Below are 20,627 nucleotides of genomic sequence, written 5' to 3'. Positions count from 1 at the left end.
TGGTTCAGACTTGCAGTGAGAGAAGTGGAGCCAGAACCCAAAAGCGTTCAAGGGCTTCCGGGGCTGGGCTCCCCAGGACATGCCCATTCTCAGGCTTAGGGAAGCTGCCACAAGCCTCTGCAAGGACACATCGTAGTGTCATTTGAAACCACCTTGCAGAGCTCGGTCCCTTCAAGACAGAATCAGGGCTTCCCCAAAACAGAGACTCTGGTCCTATATCCATCCTGAGTGGTCCCCCCAGGTAGTAGCTTGAAAGACTATGGGCAGCCATCCACAGCCCCCATATATGCTAGGATGTCCCGTTTCCCTCTCTGCTGGCCTCAGTCCGAGACCTGGGCCTGTACCTGCAGGAGTGAGGGTTGTGCAATGTAAAGCTTGCCTTTCCCAGTGGGACCTCCACAGGCGATACTCCCCCTACCCCTCAACCACAGACAGCACCTGCTCCCTGCCAGGGCCAGGATCCTAGGAATAAACATTGATAAAGCGAGGGGGAAAGTCAAACAAGATTGGCCATTCCCGTTGGTATTTGTTGAAGCGGAGTTATGGATACAAGGAGCTCTTTATCCTATTTTATACTTTATATTCTTTATTCTTGGGTATATTTGAAAATTTCCATAATACTTTTTAAAAGCCTAATGTCCCCTGCCTGAGGCAGTCTCCCCCAGAGAACTTTAAAGTTCTTGGCTTTGAAGAGCTATGGCAGTAAGATACAGGGAGCAGAGCCTCAAATCTCCAGAGAGCCACTCAGGGGCCCTAAAAGTTCAGAAAAGGACCTGATATATTACGCTAGGCCAAGCCTTGATGGATAGAGTTTTGACAGATGGAGGTAGGACATTCCTGGTAAGGGAACAATACACGAAAGTCAAAGGGAAGGAACTTAACATTTATTGGGCACTTAACACATGTCATCATATTTGATCCTCTAACAAACCTGTGAAGTGGGACTAGTTCTCATTTTACCATGAAGAGACTGAGGTTGAGCGGTAGAGGACAAGCTGGTTCCCACCCAGGTGGCTTCAGTTCCAGCCTGAGCATGGTGGGCAGGATGGGTCTTCCCCTTTCACCCACTAGGTTTCAGTGGCTCCCAGAGCAGATACAGGATCTTCAGAAAGGATCCCATGAATGGCAGACCTTGGCTCTGTTCCTTCTAAGGGTCAAGGGAATGGATTCAGGCCTAGAGTACAAGGTATCGAACCGAACAGAAGAGGTGGATGGACGGTGTGTTTCAGGCTGAGGAAACAGCTCACAGAAAGGCCTGGAGGCTGGGAAGCCTAACCTTGGAGAGGCACCTTTGCTTGTTCAGAATGGCCTAGGGGCAAACCCAAAGGGAAGATTCTGGATTCCAGTCCATATCTCCAGATGGGGGTCAAGATCGTTAAGAACTTTATTCAAGTCCAAAATCCTCGTTATTATTTCCCAAAACGATTATTTTGGTTATCTCAGTTCCCTCACAGCGATTAACAGCAAAACCCTCAAGGGAAGGATTAGGGGATTTCCATTTTGTGAATTCCTACTGTGTGAGAAGCACAGCCTTTGATTTCTCATCTAATCCTTTCTAAAACCTTGTGAGTTAGGTATTATTCCTTCTCTCCCCTACCCCCCATTACGTATTTCTCCCATTTTACAGATGCAACTACTGAGTCTTAGGGAGATGAAGTGAGTTGCCCAGGGTCCCACGATTAATACCATGTTTCCCCAAAAATAAGACTGGGTCTTATATTAATTTTTGCTCCAAAAGATGCATTTGGGCATATTTTCAGGGGATGTCTTATTTTTTCATGTACAGCAATCTACATTTATTCAATAGTCATGTCATCTTCTTCTGGAACATCGTCATAACGTATTAAATATGTCCATCTGGCTGATGATCTTAACTGGGGCTTATTTTCAGGGTAGGTTTTATTTTCGGAGAAACATGGTACATAGTGGATCTGAGATTCAAACGTAGGTTTGACATAGTGGATCTGAGATTCAAACGTATTTTTGGCAGCTGGGATAATGTGATGGTTAAGAGTACTGCAGGCAGATCAGATAACACAGGGAAAGGGGAGAGGGCTGGGGCGCCCAGGCAAAGGAAACAGCATGTGCAAAGCCCAGGGCTTCAAGTGGTTCAGGATTTGGCTGGGCAAAGTGGGTTGTCATGCAGGGTCTCTGCTCCCGCTCCCCGCACAAGAACGCAAGATATGGTGAGCCATAGATAGAGGAGCCATACCACTATATTCTCAATGGGCCTGGTTGAGACACAAAAGCAAACATCCGCCAGTACCCCAACAGGGGTCTCCCTGCACCCCAGTCTCGCTGACAGCTGGCAAGACACAGGAAGTAGGATCCACACAATTTGCAACCCGCCATCCACTTCTCTACCAACAACCAACCCCCTAGCATAACCATGGCAGTTATATTAGTGGCTAATGGCTAACTGGTTACAGCTGATGGCCAGCTAGTCACAGCTGATGGCCATCCAATCACAGTTGATGGCCATCTACTACCCAGCCAGCACCTTTCCACATGAGGCTGAGAGCCTGGAAACTGCTCTCTGGGACTCTGTCCCCACACTCCACCCTTACAGGGTCTCGCCTCACAATCTACGCGACAAGAATCTTCCATGAGGGGCCCTATGTCAAGAACCCAGCTCATGAGAAAAAGTTCCAGTCCAATTCAAGTAGTGTCCCAGGGGGTGTCCCTCGATGTCAGCCTACTTTCTGGGCACAGCCAGACTTCCTGGGTACAGCCAGGGTTCCCAGGGCACCGTGCTGGAACAATAGTGGCTCACAGCCAAGGTGCTTACATATTCTTGACAGCAGCCGGTCGAGACACAGGAAGCAAACATCCGCCAGTTCCACCACATGGTGGCACGTTCCCAAGCAAACAGTCAACCGGTCCATCAAATCAGGGATGGAAGGCAATTCCCCATAGTCCACAGTCATTCGTCAGGGCTGTGCACCGGCCCCACAATGTGTGCCCTCTCCGCAGGGCGAGGGCTCCAAATCCTCCCCAACCTGGGGTTGAGGGACGACCTTGACCTCACCTGCATCCTCCACCGAGGACTCAGCAAGTGTTTTCCTCCTGGGACTACAAGTCCCGCATCTGAGCTGCCTCAGCAAGCACTTCCCAGCCCACAGGCCGCAATGGCCTTTGCTTTCTCCGGCCTATGCCAGTTGGAGAACCGTCCACGTCCTCCCACCCCTCCAAAGGGGTCCAACTCCTGAGGACAGTGGCCACAGGGCACAATACACTGTGTGGGGGGTCACATGTCCTCCTACCCAGAGTCAGACATCATTCCTACCTGGCCGGAATGCTGCTCGCCGCTCCAGGTGTCCGATTGAGTGGAGGCCTCGGTGTAAAACGTCCAAAGCTCTAGGAGCCCACGGCAGCAGCGGACCACCAAAAGGAAGACGACACTTGCTTTGGCCAAGAGGGTGGCGTGCCATCCAGAGGCTTGAGAGGACCACCAGTCACCGAGGGGTCATGTTTTTCCCAGGCAGATCGCATTTCCTGCTCCCAGCGCCGCTCCTCACGGGCTTCCTGAGACTGAGTGTTCATATGTACAAACTGCTCCACCATCTTTCAGAGTTCTGGCCGGCACCATACCCTGCTCACTGCGCCATGTGTCATGCAGGGTCTCTGGCCCTGCTTCCCGCACAAGAACCCAAGATATGGTGAGGCCAAAAAGGAACAACAACAGAGCCATGGATAGGGGAGTCATACCACTATATTCTCGATGGCGGCTGGTCGAGACACAAAAGCAAACATCTGCCAGTACCCCAACAGGGGATCTTTCTGTACCCCAGTCTCACTGGCAGCTGGGCAAGACACAGGAAGTAAGATCCACACGATCCACAATCCACCATCTGCTTCTCTGCCAACCAACCAATGAACCCCCTAGCATAGCCACGGCAGTTACATTAGTGACTATTGGCTGACTGGTAACAGCTAATGGCCAACTAGTCACAGCTGACGGCCATCTACTACCTGAGCCAGCACCTTTCCACGTGAGGCCGAGAGCCTGGAAACTGCTCTCTGGGGCTGTGTCCCCACATGGGTGGAGATGCAGCAGGCACCAAATCAGGAAGACGCAGGACTGGGGCCAAAGGACTTGGATTTTATCCTGTAGGTGATGGGGAGCCAGGGAAAGATTCTAGGAGGGGAGCGTGCAGGTTAAATCTGTAATTTAAGATGATCCCTTTGGGGTAATGGGGATGCTAAATCACAGAGGAGACCCGAGTCCCGAGACCCTCAAGAAAAGTGTCACAGTCTACACTAGAGACCAGGAGGCCTGAACTGTCACAATGACGGCAAACTGGGGCCTGCTAGAAGGAGAGAGGACCTGCTTCTGAACAGAGGTGGGAGGTGAGGCTGCAGCTCTCAGGTCAGCCTGCCCTTCCCTCCACTGCTGTTCTCGGTCTTTTTCTCTCTGGCCAGCGGGCCAGGCAGGGCTGCTTCCTACTACATCCAGAATCACATCCATCAAAGCCATGTACCATCTTCACAGGTTTTGCCACACTGAGGGGGCTTGTGAGGATGGGATCAGAGCCCTGGTAGGAACTTTGAGGCCTGAGGATGGATACTGGAGCACTAAACTGGCCTGGGTTCACCAATTCAGCCACTTTCGCTTCCAGCCCTGATTTTTAGGTCCCTGTCTGTGAAATGGACAAAATCAGCCTGACTTCACAGGGTTGCTGCAGGGTTAATAATAAGCCACTAGCAAGAGAAATAGCTCACAATGTGTGAGCCTGTCGACGTGGTAGGGGTTCATATATCATTTAATCCTCATAACAACCCTGTGAGGCAGAAACTTGTTTTCCCCACTTTACAAATGGGAATTTGAGGCTGAGAGAGAGAAGTGCGACTCCAGCCTGCTGAATATTCCTGGAAGGACGCAGCTAGGGACAATGGGCATTGTGTCTTCCTTGGAGGGAGATCCTACCCTAGGTAGGCCAGGGCTTCAGGCTGCTTCTCCAATGCTCAACCAGGATTCTGAGAAGGGAGCGGGTCAATTTTTTCTTCCTCTCTTTCTCCAGGGATGTGGGGCTTTGTTTGGAGCACCTAACAGCCAAATCCCTGCCTCCATCCCCAGGATTAGCTGCTTATCTCCCAAACAAGCTTCAGTTTAGACCTGTACTCCTATCTGGGAAACTCCTGGCAATTAGAAACCACAGACCAGGGGCGGACGGGTGACTCAGTTATTTAGAGCATGAGTTCTGGGCAACGGGATTGCGGGTTTGATTCCCACATGGGCCAGCGAGCTGCGCCTTCCGCAACTAGAATGAAGTCAATGAGCTGCTGCTGATCTCCCGGATGGCTCAGTTGGTTGGAGCGCGTCCTCTCAACCACAAGGTTGCTGGTTCAACTCCTGCAGGGGATGGTGGGCTGTGCCCCCTGCAACTAACAACGGTGACTGGACCTGGAGCTGAGCTGCGCCCTCCACAACTAAGATGAAAAGGACAATCACTTGACTTGGATGGAGCTGATGAGTCCTGGGAAAAACACACTACTAAATAAAAAAAGTCCTGGAAGTACATACTGCTCCCCCAATAAAGTCCTGTTCTCCTTCCCCAATAAAATCTTTTTTAAAAAAAGAAACCACAGACCAAGTTGAAGGTCACTCCGTTTCTTCACTTCATTCTAGTTTCTCAGATCTCCAGGAAATTCCTAGAAGGTGCCCCCTCTCTTATTTGCCTTGGGGCTCCCCTCTCTACTTACTGGCTTCTTAGCCTCTCTGGGCCTCAGTCTCCATATCAGTAAAATGGAATAACCATAGTACCTACCTCACAGAGTGTGGAAGAAGTGCTCAGTGCTGGCAGCTGTTCCTTCTGCCCAGATCTCTCCTCTTAGCTCGCTCCTTCTCCAAGTTTCAGCTCAAAGGTTATCTTCTCAGAGAGGCCCTCCCCAACAACCCAACCACCTGCTCTGAAGGAGCCCGACATTCTCAGTCCCATCTCCCTCATCTGTGCGCTTTATACCACTTACCATAACTGGAAATAGTTTGGTTCACTTATTTACTCGTGGTTTTCTCTCTCTTCCACTAGAACGTCAGCCCCAGGCAGGCTTTTCTGTCCTGTTCATTGCTGTATTCCCAAAGCCCAGAACAGAGCAGATGCCCATTTTTAAAAACTTGATGAAGAAATGGCAATGTGCTATAAAGCAATCATTTCCTTCTCCTGGTCTAAGTTTTCCCATCTATGAAATGGGAGCAATTATGCTAACCTTGCAAGATTATAATAAGGATGAGCAAATCTGTTTTAAAAAGAGGCAGGGAGAAAGCAGTGCACAGGGAGACCCATCTGGCCCAGCCCCCAGGGGGAGGAAGCTAAGAAATTCGCCCTGATTGGAAACCTCCCAAGAACCCTAGTGTGTAGACATTTACAGTTGACCCTGGGACAACTCTGAGTTTAGGGGCACTGACCTCCCTCGCAGTAGAAAATCCGTGTATAACCACACTCGGCCCTTCACCACATATGCGGATTCCCAACCATGGAGCTCACTCTTGACTAACACCGGTTTGAACTGTGCGGGGCAATTGGAAAAAGCCGCCTATAAGTGAACCGCGCAGTTCAAACCGTTCTATTCTGTGCTGTTCAAGGGGCAACTGTATTAAGGCCTCATTGAGATCAGTACCTGCTTGGGGTAGGAAAGCAGGATCAAGAAGAGGGAGGATTTATCTGTGATGTCACAAGAGTGGCTTCAATTGACACCATAATGAGTGATAAAGAGGGGTTTGACCTTCAGAATTGTCCAGATTTAGGACAAGAGGACTGGTTCCTTGAACACCCTCCCCCCATGAGATCAACGCTGAATGGGGGCTGCCCCTGAGGAGTGGGCAGTTCCCAGAGAGTGTGCCTCCTCGTCCTGCTGCACTCCCAGCATCTGGGGCTGGGGGGGCGGGGTGAGGGTGAGGGTAGGGGTGGGGGTGGGACGGAGGCTATGGGTCTTCAGCCCTGCTTCCCAGATCTGGCCCAGCCCCTGGCCTTAGAGCAAGGGCACTGCGCAGCAGCAACCGTACCTTAATCCTATGCTCAGACTCATCCAAGCCTGAGGACCTAAGGAGGCTGCAAGCCAGGCTCGCCCTGAAATTCCCTGCACCCATCCTCGCCTGTGCAGCGGCGTGCAGACGCTGAGCCTCTCAGCGTCCAAGCCCAGGAGTGCTGCTGGAAATGGCCATATTCCAGGCCAAGGGAAGAAAGTTGTGATGACACTTGTTGTCATTCAATTCTCAGCATGTGACGGGGCTCTGGCTGAGCATATCCATCACCTCATTCATGCACACCCCATCCCGTCCCTCCTCCCCCCAGGTAGGATCTTCTCTGAGGAAACAGGCTCAAGGACAGGAAGCTGCACACTTGCCTCTAGACCTTTCTGGTGGAAAGAGGCTGAGCTCTAAGACCCCAAAATCCAGGAGGCGTGACTGTGCCAGGATACTGTTTATATGAACCCTCCGGGTACATTCTGCCATTTTGCCCTTCAGAGAAACACTTTCTCCATCCCACCAACATTTCTGAGGTTGGCACTGCTTTAACCCTTTCCCTCTCAGTCAACACTGGCATGAGCCTGCATGCTGCTTCCCGCTGGGAGGCTTAGGGATCTGAGTCTTGTTGATGAGCCGGATGCCCCCCCAGTCCTCCTCCAGCTTGATGTCCCCCAGCTGCAGGGCCTGCTGGATGGCGTCAGCGAGTGTGTTGAAGACCAGGTCCACACTGTAGTTATTTTTGGCCGAGGTCTCCATGAAGGCCATGCCCAGGGAGGCAGCCAGCTCCTCCGCCTCCTGGGCTGAGACACAACGGGTGCTCTGCAGGTCACTCTTATGGCCAACCAGGAGGAAAATTGCCTTGATGGGACCCTGAGTGGCGGTGACCTCCTGGTGCCAATCTCGGATGTGTTCAAAGGACCTTCTGTTTGTCACATCAAAGACCAACAGGACACCCACCACATTCCGGTAAAACGACCTGGTGATGCACCTGATTGGGTTGGAGAGTAAGTTGAGAGACGTTCATGCCTTCAGGACACCCCAGAGCCAGGACCTCCCCCACATCCACGGACTGCCTCCCACTCCTCCCCCATTATAGCCCATTTCACACTGCCCTGTGCTTCTCTGTTCGTGGAGTCTGTGTCGCTCCCAAGAGACTGGGGAGCAAGGTTGAGTCACATACTCTCCGGGCCATTCCTGTATTGCTGGAGGATGCCTGATGGCTTCCTGACCGCATGTCAGCTTCTCCCTTGTTTGCCCAGCACACTCCCGTGCGTCCTTCTAGGCCAACACAAATCTCCTTTCCTACCTCCTTGACGGCCCTCTCTGTGCTCCTCTGGGCTCTCTCAGCACCCACATCACGCACCACCTCTAGGTTTCAATGTCGGGTCGTCCCCCTCTACCCCTAAGGCTTGAATGTCCCTCTGGGGGCACCAGGTCTCACACGTATCTGTCTCAGGGGCTTGGCCCACCCAGCTGTATCTGTAGGTTGAATGACTCAAGAGTGAGGGACCCAAGACTCAGGGCAGGGACAGCCAGACCTCCACTCAGACCACCGAGGCTGACCTCTCTGAGGGATCCCCACGGCCAGGTGGACCTGCCTGGATCCCTCGGGACCAGAGGTCCCTCACTTTCTGGTCCCACCCACCTCTCTTCCTTTCCCCGCCCACCTCACATCCACCGCACCCTTCCCCACCCCGCACCTGAAGCGCTCCTGGCCGGCGGTGTCCCAGAGCTGCAGCTTGACGCGCGGCCCCGCCGGCAGCTGCAGCGCGCGGCTGTAGAACTCGACGCCCACCGTGGGCGCTGACTCGAGCTCCGGGGTCCCGGTCGCGCCCTCCACATAGCGCCGCAGCAGCGATGTCTTGCCCACCGCCGCGTCCCCCAGCAGAGCGATCCGAAACTGGTAGCGGCAGCCCACAGCCTCCATGGCCCGCGTCTGGCCTCCTGACTGCCCCACGGTCATTGTCCGGCCCTGTCCGGCCCCGCCCCTCTCCCGCGGCCGGGAAGGCCGGCCCCGCCCCAGATGGTCACTGAGCAACCCTCGTCAGCACAGGGAGACCAACCCCCCCAGGAAGCAGGCGGGTGGAAACACTTGGGCAAGTCAGTCTCTCTGAGCCTCAATTTTCTCCTCTGTAAAATGGGAATAATAGTAACCCCTACTTCGCAGGATGAAGGGATTAAACTAGATACTGCCCTGGCCCGAGGCTAAGTGCTAGAGCGGCCACATCATTCATTCATCCATTGGAATAGTTTCTCCAGCCCCACTCTCCTGTTAGTTTCCCAGTTGGGTTCCTGCTGCTGGACCTGGAGACACCACTCTAGAAAGCTGATGGTTTATAGTTACTCCCTTCCCCGCTCAGGTGCCCCTTTCGTGGAGCCCCACTGACCCTGGCCTGGGTCCTGCCATTCAATGTTCAGGTTCAATGTTCAACAGCCCCCACTGCTTCCTCCCTGCCTGCCTGTGCTAGGTCCCAAGGCTCAGAGAAGGACGGGACACAGTCAGGAAGAGGACGCAGGACGGACACAGACAATTGTGATTTCAGAGGGAGTGCAGTTGGCCTGTGGACTGGACGGTTGACATTTGTGAGGCCAGTCAGCTCCTTATGCTGTGTGGGCAGCAACCCTTTGAGAGGGCCATAGCATGTCCATTTTAGAGCTGAGGAGACTGAGGCTCAGATGTGTGGCTTGTCTCAGATCACACAGCAGAGCTGGGACTCATAACTGGGTTTGTCTTTATTACCCCCTTGATGTGCCACAAAAAGGGATTGCAAAGTAGTCCCAAAAGGACCAGGACACAGTGGGCTTGGGTAAGGGGCAAGGGTAAGGCAGGCACATCTGCTTCCAAGATCTATTTCACCCTTTCCAGTCTGGCCTCTGGCAATCCAGGGCATCAAGACTGGAGTTCTGGCTGGTCCCAGAAGGTGGATTTTAGCAGTTTGATTTGTTTTAGCAAATTTGTGGGCTGAGGGGAAGTCCTCACTGCTGCAAACATCACATCATCACATTTCCTCCTCACATAACCATGTGAGTAGGTGTTGTTATTTTGCCCATGTTTACAGATAAGGAAACTGAGTCTGAGAGAGATTAAATAACCAGCCCAAGGTCCTTCAGCAAGGAAGACTGAGACTAGCTTCCAAGTGTACCCAAGGCCAAAGCCTTTGCTATTTCTGTTGCTGGCTAGACAGTTTGGGGATCTGGGAAGGCCTAGGTTTTCTTCTGGCTAACTCTGAACAAGTCAATGAAAAGCCATATTTTCAGGTCTCCAAGTAATCCTGGCTCTTGGTCACCTGCATGGTAGAACCTGAAGGAACCCGTCTCTGCTCGCCCCCTACTTCTAGGAGTAGGAGAGAGAGGAGCCTGAGAATCCAAGAACCACACGAGGCGCCTCAGGAAGTGTGTGTGTGGGAGAGGGATCCTCCCGTGTCCGCTCTGCCTAAACCAAGAGAGTCTGCTCCCTCCCACCCGCCTCACTGATTCCTCCATCAAGATGTTCTCTGGGGCAGGGGAGGGCTCAGTTGGTTAGAGCGTGAGCTCTGAACAGGGTTGCCGGTTCGTTTCCCACATGGGCCAGTGAGCTGTGCCCTCCACAACTAGATTGAAGACAACGAGCGCCACTGTGCTGCCAGAGGGGCGGCCGGGTGGCTCAGAGCACAAGCTCTCAACAACAAGGTTGCTGGTACATTTCCCGCATGGGATGGTGGGCTGTGCCCCCTGAAACTAAGATTCAAAATGGCAACTGGGTCAACGACTTGGAGCTGATGGGCCCTGGAAAAACATACTGTTCTCCAATATTCCCCAATAAAAAAAGTGAGGTGGAGATGTTCTGGAAAATATTTTTTGTGCCAGGTCCCTGGCCCTGACAAAAAAGAAGCCCCAAGCTCCTTCTTTACCTACCATTGGTGCTCTGAGCTCCAGCCATGCTAAGCATCTTTCCCCTTCTCAGTCCTCTGCCAGGAACACTCCTCTTCTGCCCTTCAGAGAACTAAGTAACCCCTACTTCAAGCAGGAACCTCTCACCGACTGGCCAATGAGGTCACATGCCCTTTTGTCCCCTGTGATACCTGTCTCCCCCTAGGCTCAAGTCCCTTGAGGGTAGGGACCAATGGTTGTATCCTCAAGGACTGACACAAAGTAGGAACTCAGTAAATATTTATGACTAAATGAATAAATGCTATTCATTCATTCATTCACTCACTCATTCATTCATTCAGTCAGTCATTAAGTCAAATACCACAATAGAGCAGGACTCAGAGAGGTCAAGGGTCAGAGAAGACCTCTCGGAGGAGGTGTTGTTGAAGCTGGGTCTCCAGGGATAAGTGGAGCTGGGGAGATCAGGGAAGAAGGGCCAATGGGCAAGGGCAGAGACGCAGGAAGCAGCTTGAAATGCAGTTTGAACCCAGCCTTCCCAGAACCCTTCGTGGTCAGTGCACCGTCAGCAATGGGTTCTTTGCACTTCCTCTCCCAGACATTTCTGCTGTGGGCTGGGGTCATGTGCCTGCCACTGACTGCACCTGGCACTTGCATCCAGATATCAGCTGACTTTGCCACAGACTCACTATGTGATCTGGGGGCAAGTCATCTCCCCTCCCACTTGCTTCCCCTTCTAAGTGAGGAAATCATGGTGCCCACCTCACAGGGTAATTCTGGAAGAACAGTGTAAAATAGCAAGTAAGGTTATGCAAATTTGCATTAGACAGATCAGGGTTTTAGTTCCAACTGCCACTTACTAGCAATATGGCCTTGGCCAAGTTTTATTCATTCATTCATTCATTCACTTAGTCATTATTTCAATAAGTGCTGGCCATCTCTTATAGACCAGCAGTGAAAATAAAAAGACGCAATTCCTGTTCTTGGGGAGCTCACATTATAATGGGGAAGGCAGAAAATAAATACATGTATAATGTGATGACAAGGAGCAATCAGTACTATAAATTACAAGCAGGGCAATGGCTTGAAGGGTGGTCTGAGGTGCCATCTGAACAGAAACTCAGGGGAAGTGAGGGAGTGAGGAAGTGGTGTGGCTGTCTGTGAGATCCGGGGAGGATGGTTCCAGGCAGGAAGAACAGCAAGAGCAAAAGCCCTAATATGGGAGCAGGGCGGGGTGCTCCAAGAAGAGCAGAGAGACTGGGAAGACGGAGCAAATGGAGGAAGAAAGTGGTGGGCTCTGATGGCAGAGAGGAGGAGCGAAATCCTGTGTGGCTTCAGAGGCCGCCCTGAGGACTTCAGCTTTTATTCCGAACGTGTAGAGAAGTCAGTGATTTGGGGGCAGGTGAATTACACGATCGAATTGTTTTCTTGCCTCCTTTTTTGTTTGTATCTTTATTGGGGTGTCACTGACACACAATAAACTACACATATTAAAAGGAGTTATGACATAAGTGTACACCCATGAAGCCATTACCACAATCAAGATAGTGAACATCTCTCACCCACAAGTTTCCCCATGTCCTTTTAAAATTCTTCTCTCCTGACTTCCGATCCCAGGCAACCACTAATTTGCTTTCTGCCACTAGAGATTACTTGGTATTTTCTATAAGTTTATATAAATGAACTCGTACAGTATGTAGTCTTTGGCTTCTTTCACTCAACATTAAGATTGTATCAATTTTGAAGCACATATAAAGTTCCTTTTTATAACTGAGCAGTATTCCATTGTATGAATATACCACAATTTGTTTACCTAACCCCCAGGACATCTGGGTTGTTCCCAGTCTTTGGTATTATAAATAAAACTGCTATGAACATGTATGTGTGCTTTCATTTCTCTTGGGAAATACCTCGTAGTGCAATGTCATAGGGATGGTGCACGTTTTGCTTTTTTAGAAACCACCAAACTGTTTTCCAAAGTGGTTGTACCATTTTACAATCCTGAACACTGTATGAGCGTTCCAGTTGCTCTCCTTTCTCATTATCACATCATATTGTCAACCTTTTTTTTTCTTTTCCTCTGAAAAGGTTTATTACACACAGAGTTGGGGTGGGGCTCAGTCCTTCTTGGCTGCTGTCTTCCTCATGGCTGCAAGGACATTGTTCAGCTCCTCTCTCTTCCTCTTGGCATGGATGTGTCCCCACCCTTCACTTGATGAACTTCAGAAACCACTTGTCCTTGGAGACCTGAGCAGCTCCATGGCATGCCGCTCACAGGGGGCAAGGCCACGTACCTCTCAGATCATATCTCACATGAACTTGATGTGCTTGGTGAGGCGCCCGCCACGGTGGCTGTCCTCCGCTTGCTCACGTTCTTGGTCACTTTGTGGCCCTTGACGAGGCCCACGGCCAGAGGATAATGCAGAGCCATGGCCACGTGGGGTCCAACTAACCTCAACCTAGCCATTCCAGTGGTTTTGTGGTGTTATCTCATTGTAGTTTTAATTTGCATTTTCAAGGACTGATAATGTTGAGTATCATTCATGTGTTCATTTGCCATCTGTTTATCTTCTGTGGTGAAGTCTCTTTCAAATTTTGTGACTTTTTTTGTGTGTGTGTGGCCATTTTCCTCTTTATTTTATTTTATTTTTTTTTTTAGATTTTATTGGGGAAGGGGAACAGGACTTTATTGGGGAACAGTGTGTACTTCAGGACTTTTTTCCAAGTCAAGTTGTTGTCCTTTCAATCTTAGTTGTGCAGAGCGTAGCTCAGCTCCAGGTCCAGTTGCCATTTTCTAGTTGCAGGGGGCGCAGCCCACCATCCCTTGCGGGAGTTGAACCGGCAACCTTGTGGTTGAGAGGGCACGCTCCAACCAACTGAGCCATCCAGGAGCTCAGCAGCAGCTCAGCTCAAGGTGCCGTGTTCAATTTTAGTTGCAGGGGGCACTGCCCACCATCCCTTGCTGGAGTCGAGGAATTGAACTGGCAACCTTGTGGTTGAGAGTCCACGCTCCAACCAACAACTGAGCCATCCGGGAGGCAGCTCAGCTCAAGGTGCCGTGTTCAATCTTAGTTGCAGGGGGCAGAGCCCACCATCCCTTGCGGGACTTGAGGAATTGAACAGGCAACCTTGTGGTTGAGAGCCCACTGGCCCATGTGGGAATCGAACCGGCAGCCTTCGGAGTTAGGAGCACGGAGCTCTAACTGCCTGAGCCACTGGGCTGGCCCGCCATTTTTCTCTTTTAATGAGTGTTTTGACTTTTCACTATTGAGTTTTAAGAGTTCTTTGTGCTGTAGATACAAGTCCCTTGTTGGATATGTTTTGCAAATATTTTTTTCCAGTTTGTCTCTTGCTTTTTATTTTCTTAAGAGTGTCATTTTAAGATCAAAAGTTTTTAATTTTGATAAAATGTAACTTAATAGTTCAACATCGTACTGGAGAGGCTAGTCAGTTCTATAAGATAGGAAAAAGAAAAGACATCCATATTGAGAAGGAAGAAGTAAATCTGTCTTTATTCATAGACATGTGAAAAACCCCAAGAAACTTACAAAGAAGCTTCTGGAATTAATGAGTTTAACAAAGTTGCATGATACAAGTCAATATGCAAAAATTAATTCTATACCTGTGTACTAGCAATGACCATTTGGAATCTGAAATTGATTAAGAATAATACCATTTAGGGGGGGCCAGATAGCTCAGTTGGTTAGAGTGCAAGCTCTCAACCACAAGGTTGCCGGTTCAATTCCCACATGGCATGGTGGGCTGTGCCCCCTGCAACTAAAGACTGAAAATGGCGACTGGACTTGGAGCTGAGCTACGCCCACCACAACTAGATTGAAGGACGACTTGGAGCTGACGGGTCCTGGAGAAACACATTGTCCCCCAATATTCCCCAATAAAATGTATTTTAAAAAAAGAAAGAATAATACTATTTACAATAGCATCAAAAATATGAAAAACTCAGAAATAAATTTGACAAAATATATACAAGATACAAGACTTGTACACTGAAAATTACAAAACATGTTGAGAGAAATTAAAGACAACCTAAAAAAATGGATATACCATCCTAATGGACGAGAAGACTCAATATTGTTAAGATGTCAATTGTTACCAAATTAATCTATAGATTCAATGCAATACCAACCAAATCTCAGTAGGCTTTTAAAAAAATACAAATTAGTTGACTTTAAAATTTATATGGAGATGCAAAGGGTTCTGAATAGCTAAAACAATTTTGAAAAAGAACAAAGTTGAATGACTTATACTACCCTATATTAAGGCTTATTAAAAAGCTACAGTAATCAAGACAGTGTAGTATTGAGTACAGAAACAAACCTACACATATGATCAATTGGTTTTTAACAAACGTGCCAAAGCAATTAGATATAAAAAGACAATCTTTTCAACAAATGAAGATAGAACAATTGGATGCCATATGCAATAAATAAATAAATAAATCATAAATAAAACTTTGACTCTTACCTCACACTATGCACAAAAATTAACTGAAAATGAATCATAGATCTAAATGTAAGAGCTAAAACTATTAAACTTTTAGGAGAAAACAGGAGAAAATCTTAATGTCTTTGAATTAGACAAAGATGAAAAATAGGACACAAAAGGCACAAACTACAAAAGAAAAAAAATTACTATATTAGATTTCATCAAAACGAAAAACTTTTGCTCTTTTAACCCCCTGGCTGCTGTGTTGAGACCAGAGTGTAGGGCACAGTAGTTAGGAAACTACTGCTATCTTGTCAGTCAGCGATAATGACAGCATCAGTGGAGGTGGTTACGAAATGGTGATTCTTGAGGCATTTTAAACGTGAACACAGGATTTGCTGGTGGATTGGAAGTGAGATGTTAGAGAAAGAGAAGAGTCCAGGGTCACTCCAAGGACGTACTGAGAAGGGGAAGAGCAGGTTGGGAGGAGGAAAGGCTGTGTTCTGAGAAGCCTATTTATCAGACATCCAAGTGTAGATGTCAGGAAGCAGCAGGATCTATAAGGTCTGGAGCGCAGGAGAAAAGTGGGGCTGGAGAAAAACCTTTGGAAGTCGTCAGAAAGTTTCTTACCCTCTCAGTCTGCTGCCTTCTCCACAAAATGGAGAAAATAGCAGTATTTACTTTTTAAAGTGTATGTAAGGATAAAAACTAATGAATAGATTAAGCACAAATAGGTGCTTAATTCTTGACAACTATTATTTGTTTGTATACTGAGGCTTATTCATTCGATGGACTAAACATGCACATGGCACAGTGATTATGAGTGTGGTCTCTGGGGTGTACTCCCAGATTCCAGTCCTTACCTCGTTTGCTAGCTGTGTGATCTATTCCTCAGTTTCTTTATCTGTAAAAAGGGCACAATTATAATACCTATACATAGGGTTAGTATGAAAAGTAGCTGAAATAATCGAGCATAGTTTACTTAGTAAGGACTCAGAAAAGTAATGTCTATTGGCAGAAGAGACAAGCCTTGAATAAATAATGCATTCATCTTATGAGTAATCAATTGCCTCTCCCTAAGGTACCCTCCCAAGACTCCTCTCCGAGAAGACCTCATAGAGCCCCTCCCCGAAACCCACTCAGTTGCCGCTCCTCCTGCCCACCTCAGTCCAAGCGCAACACTTGCCCAGCTTTGAAAATCTTCCCAGACTGAACTCCACAAGGCACGGCGAGTCTGATTCATTTGTAGGCCGAGTGCTATACGAAGGCGAAAGAGCTGCTTCTGACCCTGAAAAATCCCATGTACTTGGTTGCGCCAACCCCTGTAGTTTCCCGCCTCGTACGCACAGATACCTGGAAGCCGGAAGCACCGCCCTCCGTCGGAGGGCTAATGGACTACAACTTCCAGCGGTCTCCGCGGCACGCTGCTCCAATCGTAAGACGCGGCCGCGTGAGCCGGAGTCTATATAAACTCCTTGCCGGCACCCACTCTCCCTTTCTCGTCGCGTTCCTCCTGATTAGTGCAGTTGGGAAATTGTCCTGCTGTCCCCCACGCCCGTCTTCCACCAAAACCACCATCCTTAGCCTCGCCGCCACCGGCCCTGCACTCCCCGGCGCCGCCCCCGGGGCTGCGGAATGTTGAGTACGGCACGGCGGAGCCGGGCCTTGCGGCCTGCTAGGCCCAAGGTCCAGAAGCGCACGTCGGCTGCATGCGCCGGAAGAGGGGCCGGAGCCGGTGAGAGCCGCGCGTTTCTCCCGCCTCGGCCTGCGCAGCCCTGCGCTCCGGTGTGACGGGTGAGTAATGCCGTCAGTCGCCTGGTGTACGCCAGTCCTGGGCCTGAAGTGGCTTAATTGGGGGGAGGCCGCGTGGTGGTGTCAGCCACACTTTCTATTGGATCTGCCTGTGACAGCTACCTGCTGAGTGACCTTGGGCACCTAAATTATTTGGCTGTACAACACATGTTGTCACCCTGGTGGATATAAGAACAAGGTTATCTGGAGTACGGGTTTTACAGTCGTTCAGGTTGTATTTTGAAGCCATGTTCTTCGTAAATTGATAGACGACTTCGAGCAAGGAACTTAATTGGTCTAAGGCTCATAATCTGTAAAAAGGGGATGCCAAAATGGACCTTGAGACAAAACAGTGGTACGTAGTGTAAAATACAGTGGTATTTGGGACCTATAGGATGTCTGTTCTCTTTTTGGGCTTCAGAATGTTCCGATAGGTGAGTTTCAGTAGGCAGTAATGATGCACAGCATTTAGGTGAATCTGAGGGCTGAGCAGCAGTTGGGATTCTCATGTGACGTGGCCTAGATTGCCATGTGGCCCTTATCGAAGCTGCAGCTGCTTCCACATAGCTGCTGTGGTCAAAGAGGAGCCCAAAGGAACAGTTTTCCTTGACGGTCGCCGTTCTGTTTGCTGTAACAGATTGACAACATTTCAGGAAAATACAGTTCCTGACATTCTCAGGGGTAAACCTTGATTGATGTCTTTCCAGAGGCCGGAAGAAATGTTTAGTTGATGGGGTCCCAGATATAGGGTTAACAGAATAAGGCTTTTGAGAAGTAGCTTGTTGAGGCAAGGACCGGATGGAGGGGCAGATGGGAGTGGGTTGGGCGTCTGTACTGGGAAAATCTAGTGGCAAGGGGCAGAGATCTTGGCAGTATTTTAGGTCATTGCCCTCAAAAGCTTAAGGCATCAGTACCAGGACTAAAGGGCTGTTAAGCATTTATGATTTAGAAGACCAAGCAGAACAACAAGATCACTTAGGACAATTGTGTTCTTAGCTGTGCCGGATGAAGATTGCAGGATGACTCAAGTTGCATTCCGGTGAGGACTCGGGGGTCACAACAGTGGTGGAACAACCTCAGGACCTGGTAGGTTCCTTGTGGAGAGTAATTTGGGAGCTACCTGGTGGGGTAATACAGCATGTTCCCAAGGGCTGTGGCTGGTTTTAGCCATGGGCTCTCCAACTGCATGCGAGAGCAACCTGGAGAGACTTTGACAGTTCAGGTCAGCATAATACCTGCAGCTGCCACTCGCCTTTCCTATATCCTCTCAGGAACTGGGCAGAAAGCCTTCCACCTGAGTCCAGATGTTTCTATCAACATCCATGGGTGTATTGGACCAACTTTTTGGTTTAGAGTTTTCACACTTTTTTTACAGGTTGCCCCCAAGTTTCCTGGCTGTGCCTGATACTGAAGGACCTGAAGATACCAGCTTGTGCTGTCCTTGTGCTTTAGAGTAAGGTAAGTTAGATGTTGAAGACCGGAAGCCTGACCCTCCGGTTCCCTTTCCCATCGGATCTGAACACCGGTCTTGGTGGTCGTAAAAGGAGGAAAAGTAATACTGAAGCTGGCCTCACAGTGCTTGTAGTCTGCTATATAGCACGGGGGCTAGTTTCAAACAGGGCTGAATTCTCTCTGAATTTGTTTCCCCCTCCGTTTTTGTTTGTTTGTTTTTTTTGGTTATTTTAAATCGGGGAACTGTTTCTCCAGGGCCCATCAGCTCCAAGTCGTTCTCCTTCAATCTAGTTGTGGAGGGCGCAGCTCAGCTCCAAGTCCAGTTGCCGTTTTCAATGTTTGGTTGGAAGGGGTGCAGCCCACCATCCCATGTGGGAATTGAACCAGCAAACTTGTTGAGAGCCCACACTCCACCCAACTGAGCCATCCGGCTGCCTCTCTTCCTCCATTTTAAAATGGGATAATCTTAGGCTTAAAAGGAGGACCTGAAGCTCTGGGCAATTTGTAGTGATTGCTGGCTAACAGTTCTGTATTTGGGAGGGATTTATCAATGGCTTTCTTGCCTCTTGATTAAGAGTGTCATCCTTTTGTAGATTTGTTACCAGTAAGCTGTCTTCATCTGTAATAATGGATCTACAGAATTGGGTAAGTTGGATGAAGCTTTATCACAACTTCCTGGAGCTTCAGGTAGTGTTTAACTATTGTGAACCCTAAGAATACACTCAGGTCTATAAAAATCTCAGCTTTTTAATACATCATTTACACCTGCCTGTGTACTATACTTGTTAGCTGTTGATGGCCAAGGAATAAAAATACATGTCTGCAGTGTGACTTGGTCCGTTAGATTTGCCCACCCTAACGTCCCAAGAACACATTCTGCTGTGAATAGAATGTGGAAGTGGGGACAGCCCTGCACCTGCGGCAGCAAGTGCTTTGACTAGTGTAACAAACCAACGGGATCTTACCCCTCCCCAGGGAGAGGAGGAGATGGATTGGATAGAAAAAAAGTAGTCTCGCTCAAGGTATCTTTTTTAGGGTGACTGGTCCAGGATGAAACCTAATCTGAGTGGACATCTATGGATGATAAATGCGGATATGGGACTGAGACCAGCTTTAGGAAAATGCCTGTGAGTGGCAGTGATTAACTGGGGCAATATTAACACACTGGCTTATACTTCCTTTTCAGGAGAGAAGCTCTGGGAAGAGGCAAGCTAAAAGACAACAGGCTTGGAGGAGACTATTCTTGCACCAGGACAGTAAATCCCCTCAAACCCCTCCCTATTCCCCTCTACCTGCTGGTTCTTGGAATGGGCCTTTGGCTCACGCGGAGCAAGCATGCAAGGCATTTTCCCCTATCCATCCAACCCAGCAGCACAGATGGTCTTGTGTTCTGTTCCCTTAATAAAAACTCTTGATACAATGTTGGAGCTGTCAGCTTCTTTCTTCAGTCTCAGCCTGGGGAAATTTTGATGTCCCTCATAGTGTTTTTTTCCATCTGTTCCATAGATCCAAACTGATTTAGTCTCAATCTCTTCATAAAAAAAGGCTGACCTCTCAGAAAGGATATGATCCATTCCATAACTGCAATTAGATGTTTCTCCTTTGCTGAGCCTAACATTGGTGCTTCCTTAAAGATCTTTGAAGGCTTTTTATGGCATAGGCATTTGGACTCAAGCTGTATCTCCCCTGCCACCTTCCCAACCAAACTGGCGCAAAACTAAGATCAGATGCAGAATTCTAGCACACACCCAGACTTTCAGGCGGGTCCTGGAGATGACAATGTAAGTTGGAAAATGGGATTTTCTGAATTGGGAAATAATCACAAATGATGTGTAAAAGGTCTTCAATGCATTTTAGCTGCCATCACTTCCTAATGCACACTGGGCTATGCAACTTACTTGCCTGCTAGAATAGTCTTTACTAGTGGCTAGACTTGAGGCAAATGTTGGGGGGGAAGGAGTGCCTGAATGGCAGATGAAATTGCCCACTATTTGACATACAGCAGGTAATCCTTGCATTCTGATGCCAGACACCCTTAAGGACTTAGGTGCCTGTCACCTGAGAAGGGTCCTTGACTTTACTGATTCATATGGTTAGTAATTCC

General features: G+C 49.0%; 1 protein-coding gene, 1 long non-coding RNA gene, 4 other non-coding genes and 1 pseudogene across 7 annotated transcripts; 5 read left to right on the top strand and 2 right to left on the bottom strand.

Moving 5' to 3' along the window:
- Positions 1-7,406: 7,406 nt before the first annotated feature.
- Positions 7,407-8,946, bottom strand: RAB42 (RAB42, member RAS oncogene family). Its single transcript, XM_088790756.1, has 2 exons — positions 8,668-8,946; positions 7,407-7,955 (listed from the first exon to the last, which is right to left on the bottom strand). Exons 1-2 carry the CDS (start codon positions 8,928-8,930, stop codon positions 7,532-7,534), a joined length of 687 nt encoding a protein of 228 aa, XP_088646882.1. The 5' UTR covers positions 8,931-8,946; the 3' UTR covers positions 7,407-7,531.
- Positions 8,947-11,801: 2,855 nt separating this feature from the next.
- On the bottom strand, positions 11,802-16,669 carry LOC148755578 (large ribosomal subunit protein eL36 pseudogene; annotated as a pseudogene). The gene is made up of 2 exons (XR_016018590.1): positions 16,444-16,669; positions 11,802-16,184 (listed from the first exon to the last, which is right to left on the bottom strand). The product of XR_016018590.1 is annotated as a large ribosomal subunit protein eL36 pseudogene (transcript).
- Positions 16,670-16,780: 111 nt separating this feature from the next.
- Positions 16,781-19,943, top strand: LOC148755573 (uncharacterized). The gene is made up of 5 exons (XR_016018591.1): positions 16,781-17,074; positions 18,068-18,157; positions 18,447-18,529; positions 19,117-19,168; positions 19,710-19,943. It is a non-coding gene; the product is annotated as an uncharacterized LOC148755573 (long non-coding RNA).
- Positions 17,602-17,736, top strand: LOC148755577 (small nucleolar RNA SNORA16B/SNORA16A family). Its single transcript, XR_016018792.1, has one exon. It is a non-coding gene; the product is annotated as a small nucleolar RNA SNORA16B/SNORA16A family (small nucleolar RNA).
- On the top strand, positions 18,206-18,336 carry LOC148755576 (small nucleolar RNA SNORA44). The gene has a single exon (XR_016018798.1). It is a non-coding gene; the product is annotated as a small nucleolar RNA SNORA44 (small nucleolar RNA).
- Positions 18,560-18,692, top strand: LOC148755575 (small nucleolar RNA SNORA61). Its single transcript, XR_016018799.1, has one exon. It is a non-coding gene; the product is annotated as a small nucleolar RNA SNORA61 (small nucleolar RNA).
- LOC148755574 (small nucleolar RNA SNORD99) lies at positions 19,563-19,636 on the top strand. Its single transcript, XR_016018785.1, has one exon. It is a non-coding gene; the product is annotated as a small nucleolar RNA SNORD99 (small nucleolar RNA).
- Positions 19,944-20,627: the final 684 nt, after the last annotated feature.

The sequence above is a fragment of the Rhinolophus sinicus genome, chromosome 14 (genome assembly GCF_057876585.1).
Source record: "Rhinolophus sinicus isolate RSI-liver-muscle chromosome 14, RSI-T2T, whole genome shotgun sequence".
Lineage (NCBI taxonomy): Eukaryota > Metazoa > Chordata > Mammalia > Chiroptera > Rhinolophidae > Rhinolophus > Rhinolophus sinicus.
Note: the sequence above shows the minus strand (reverse complement) of the source record. Positions and strands in the feature narration are given on the sequence as shown.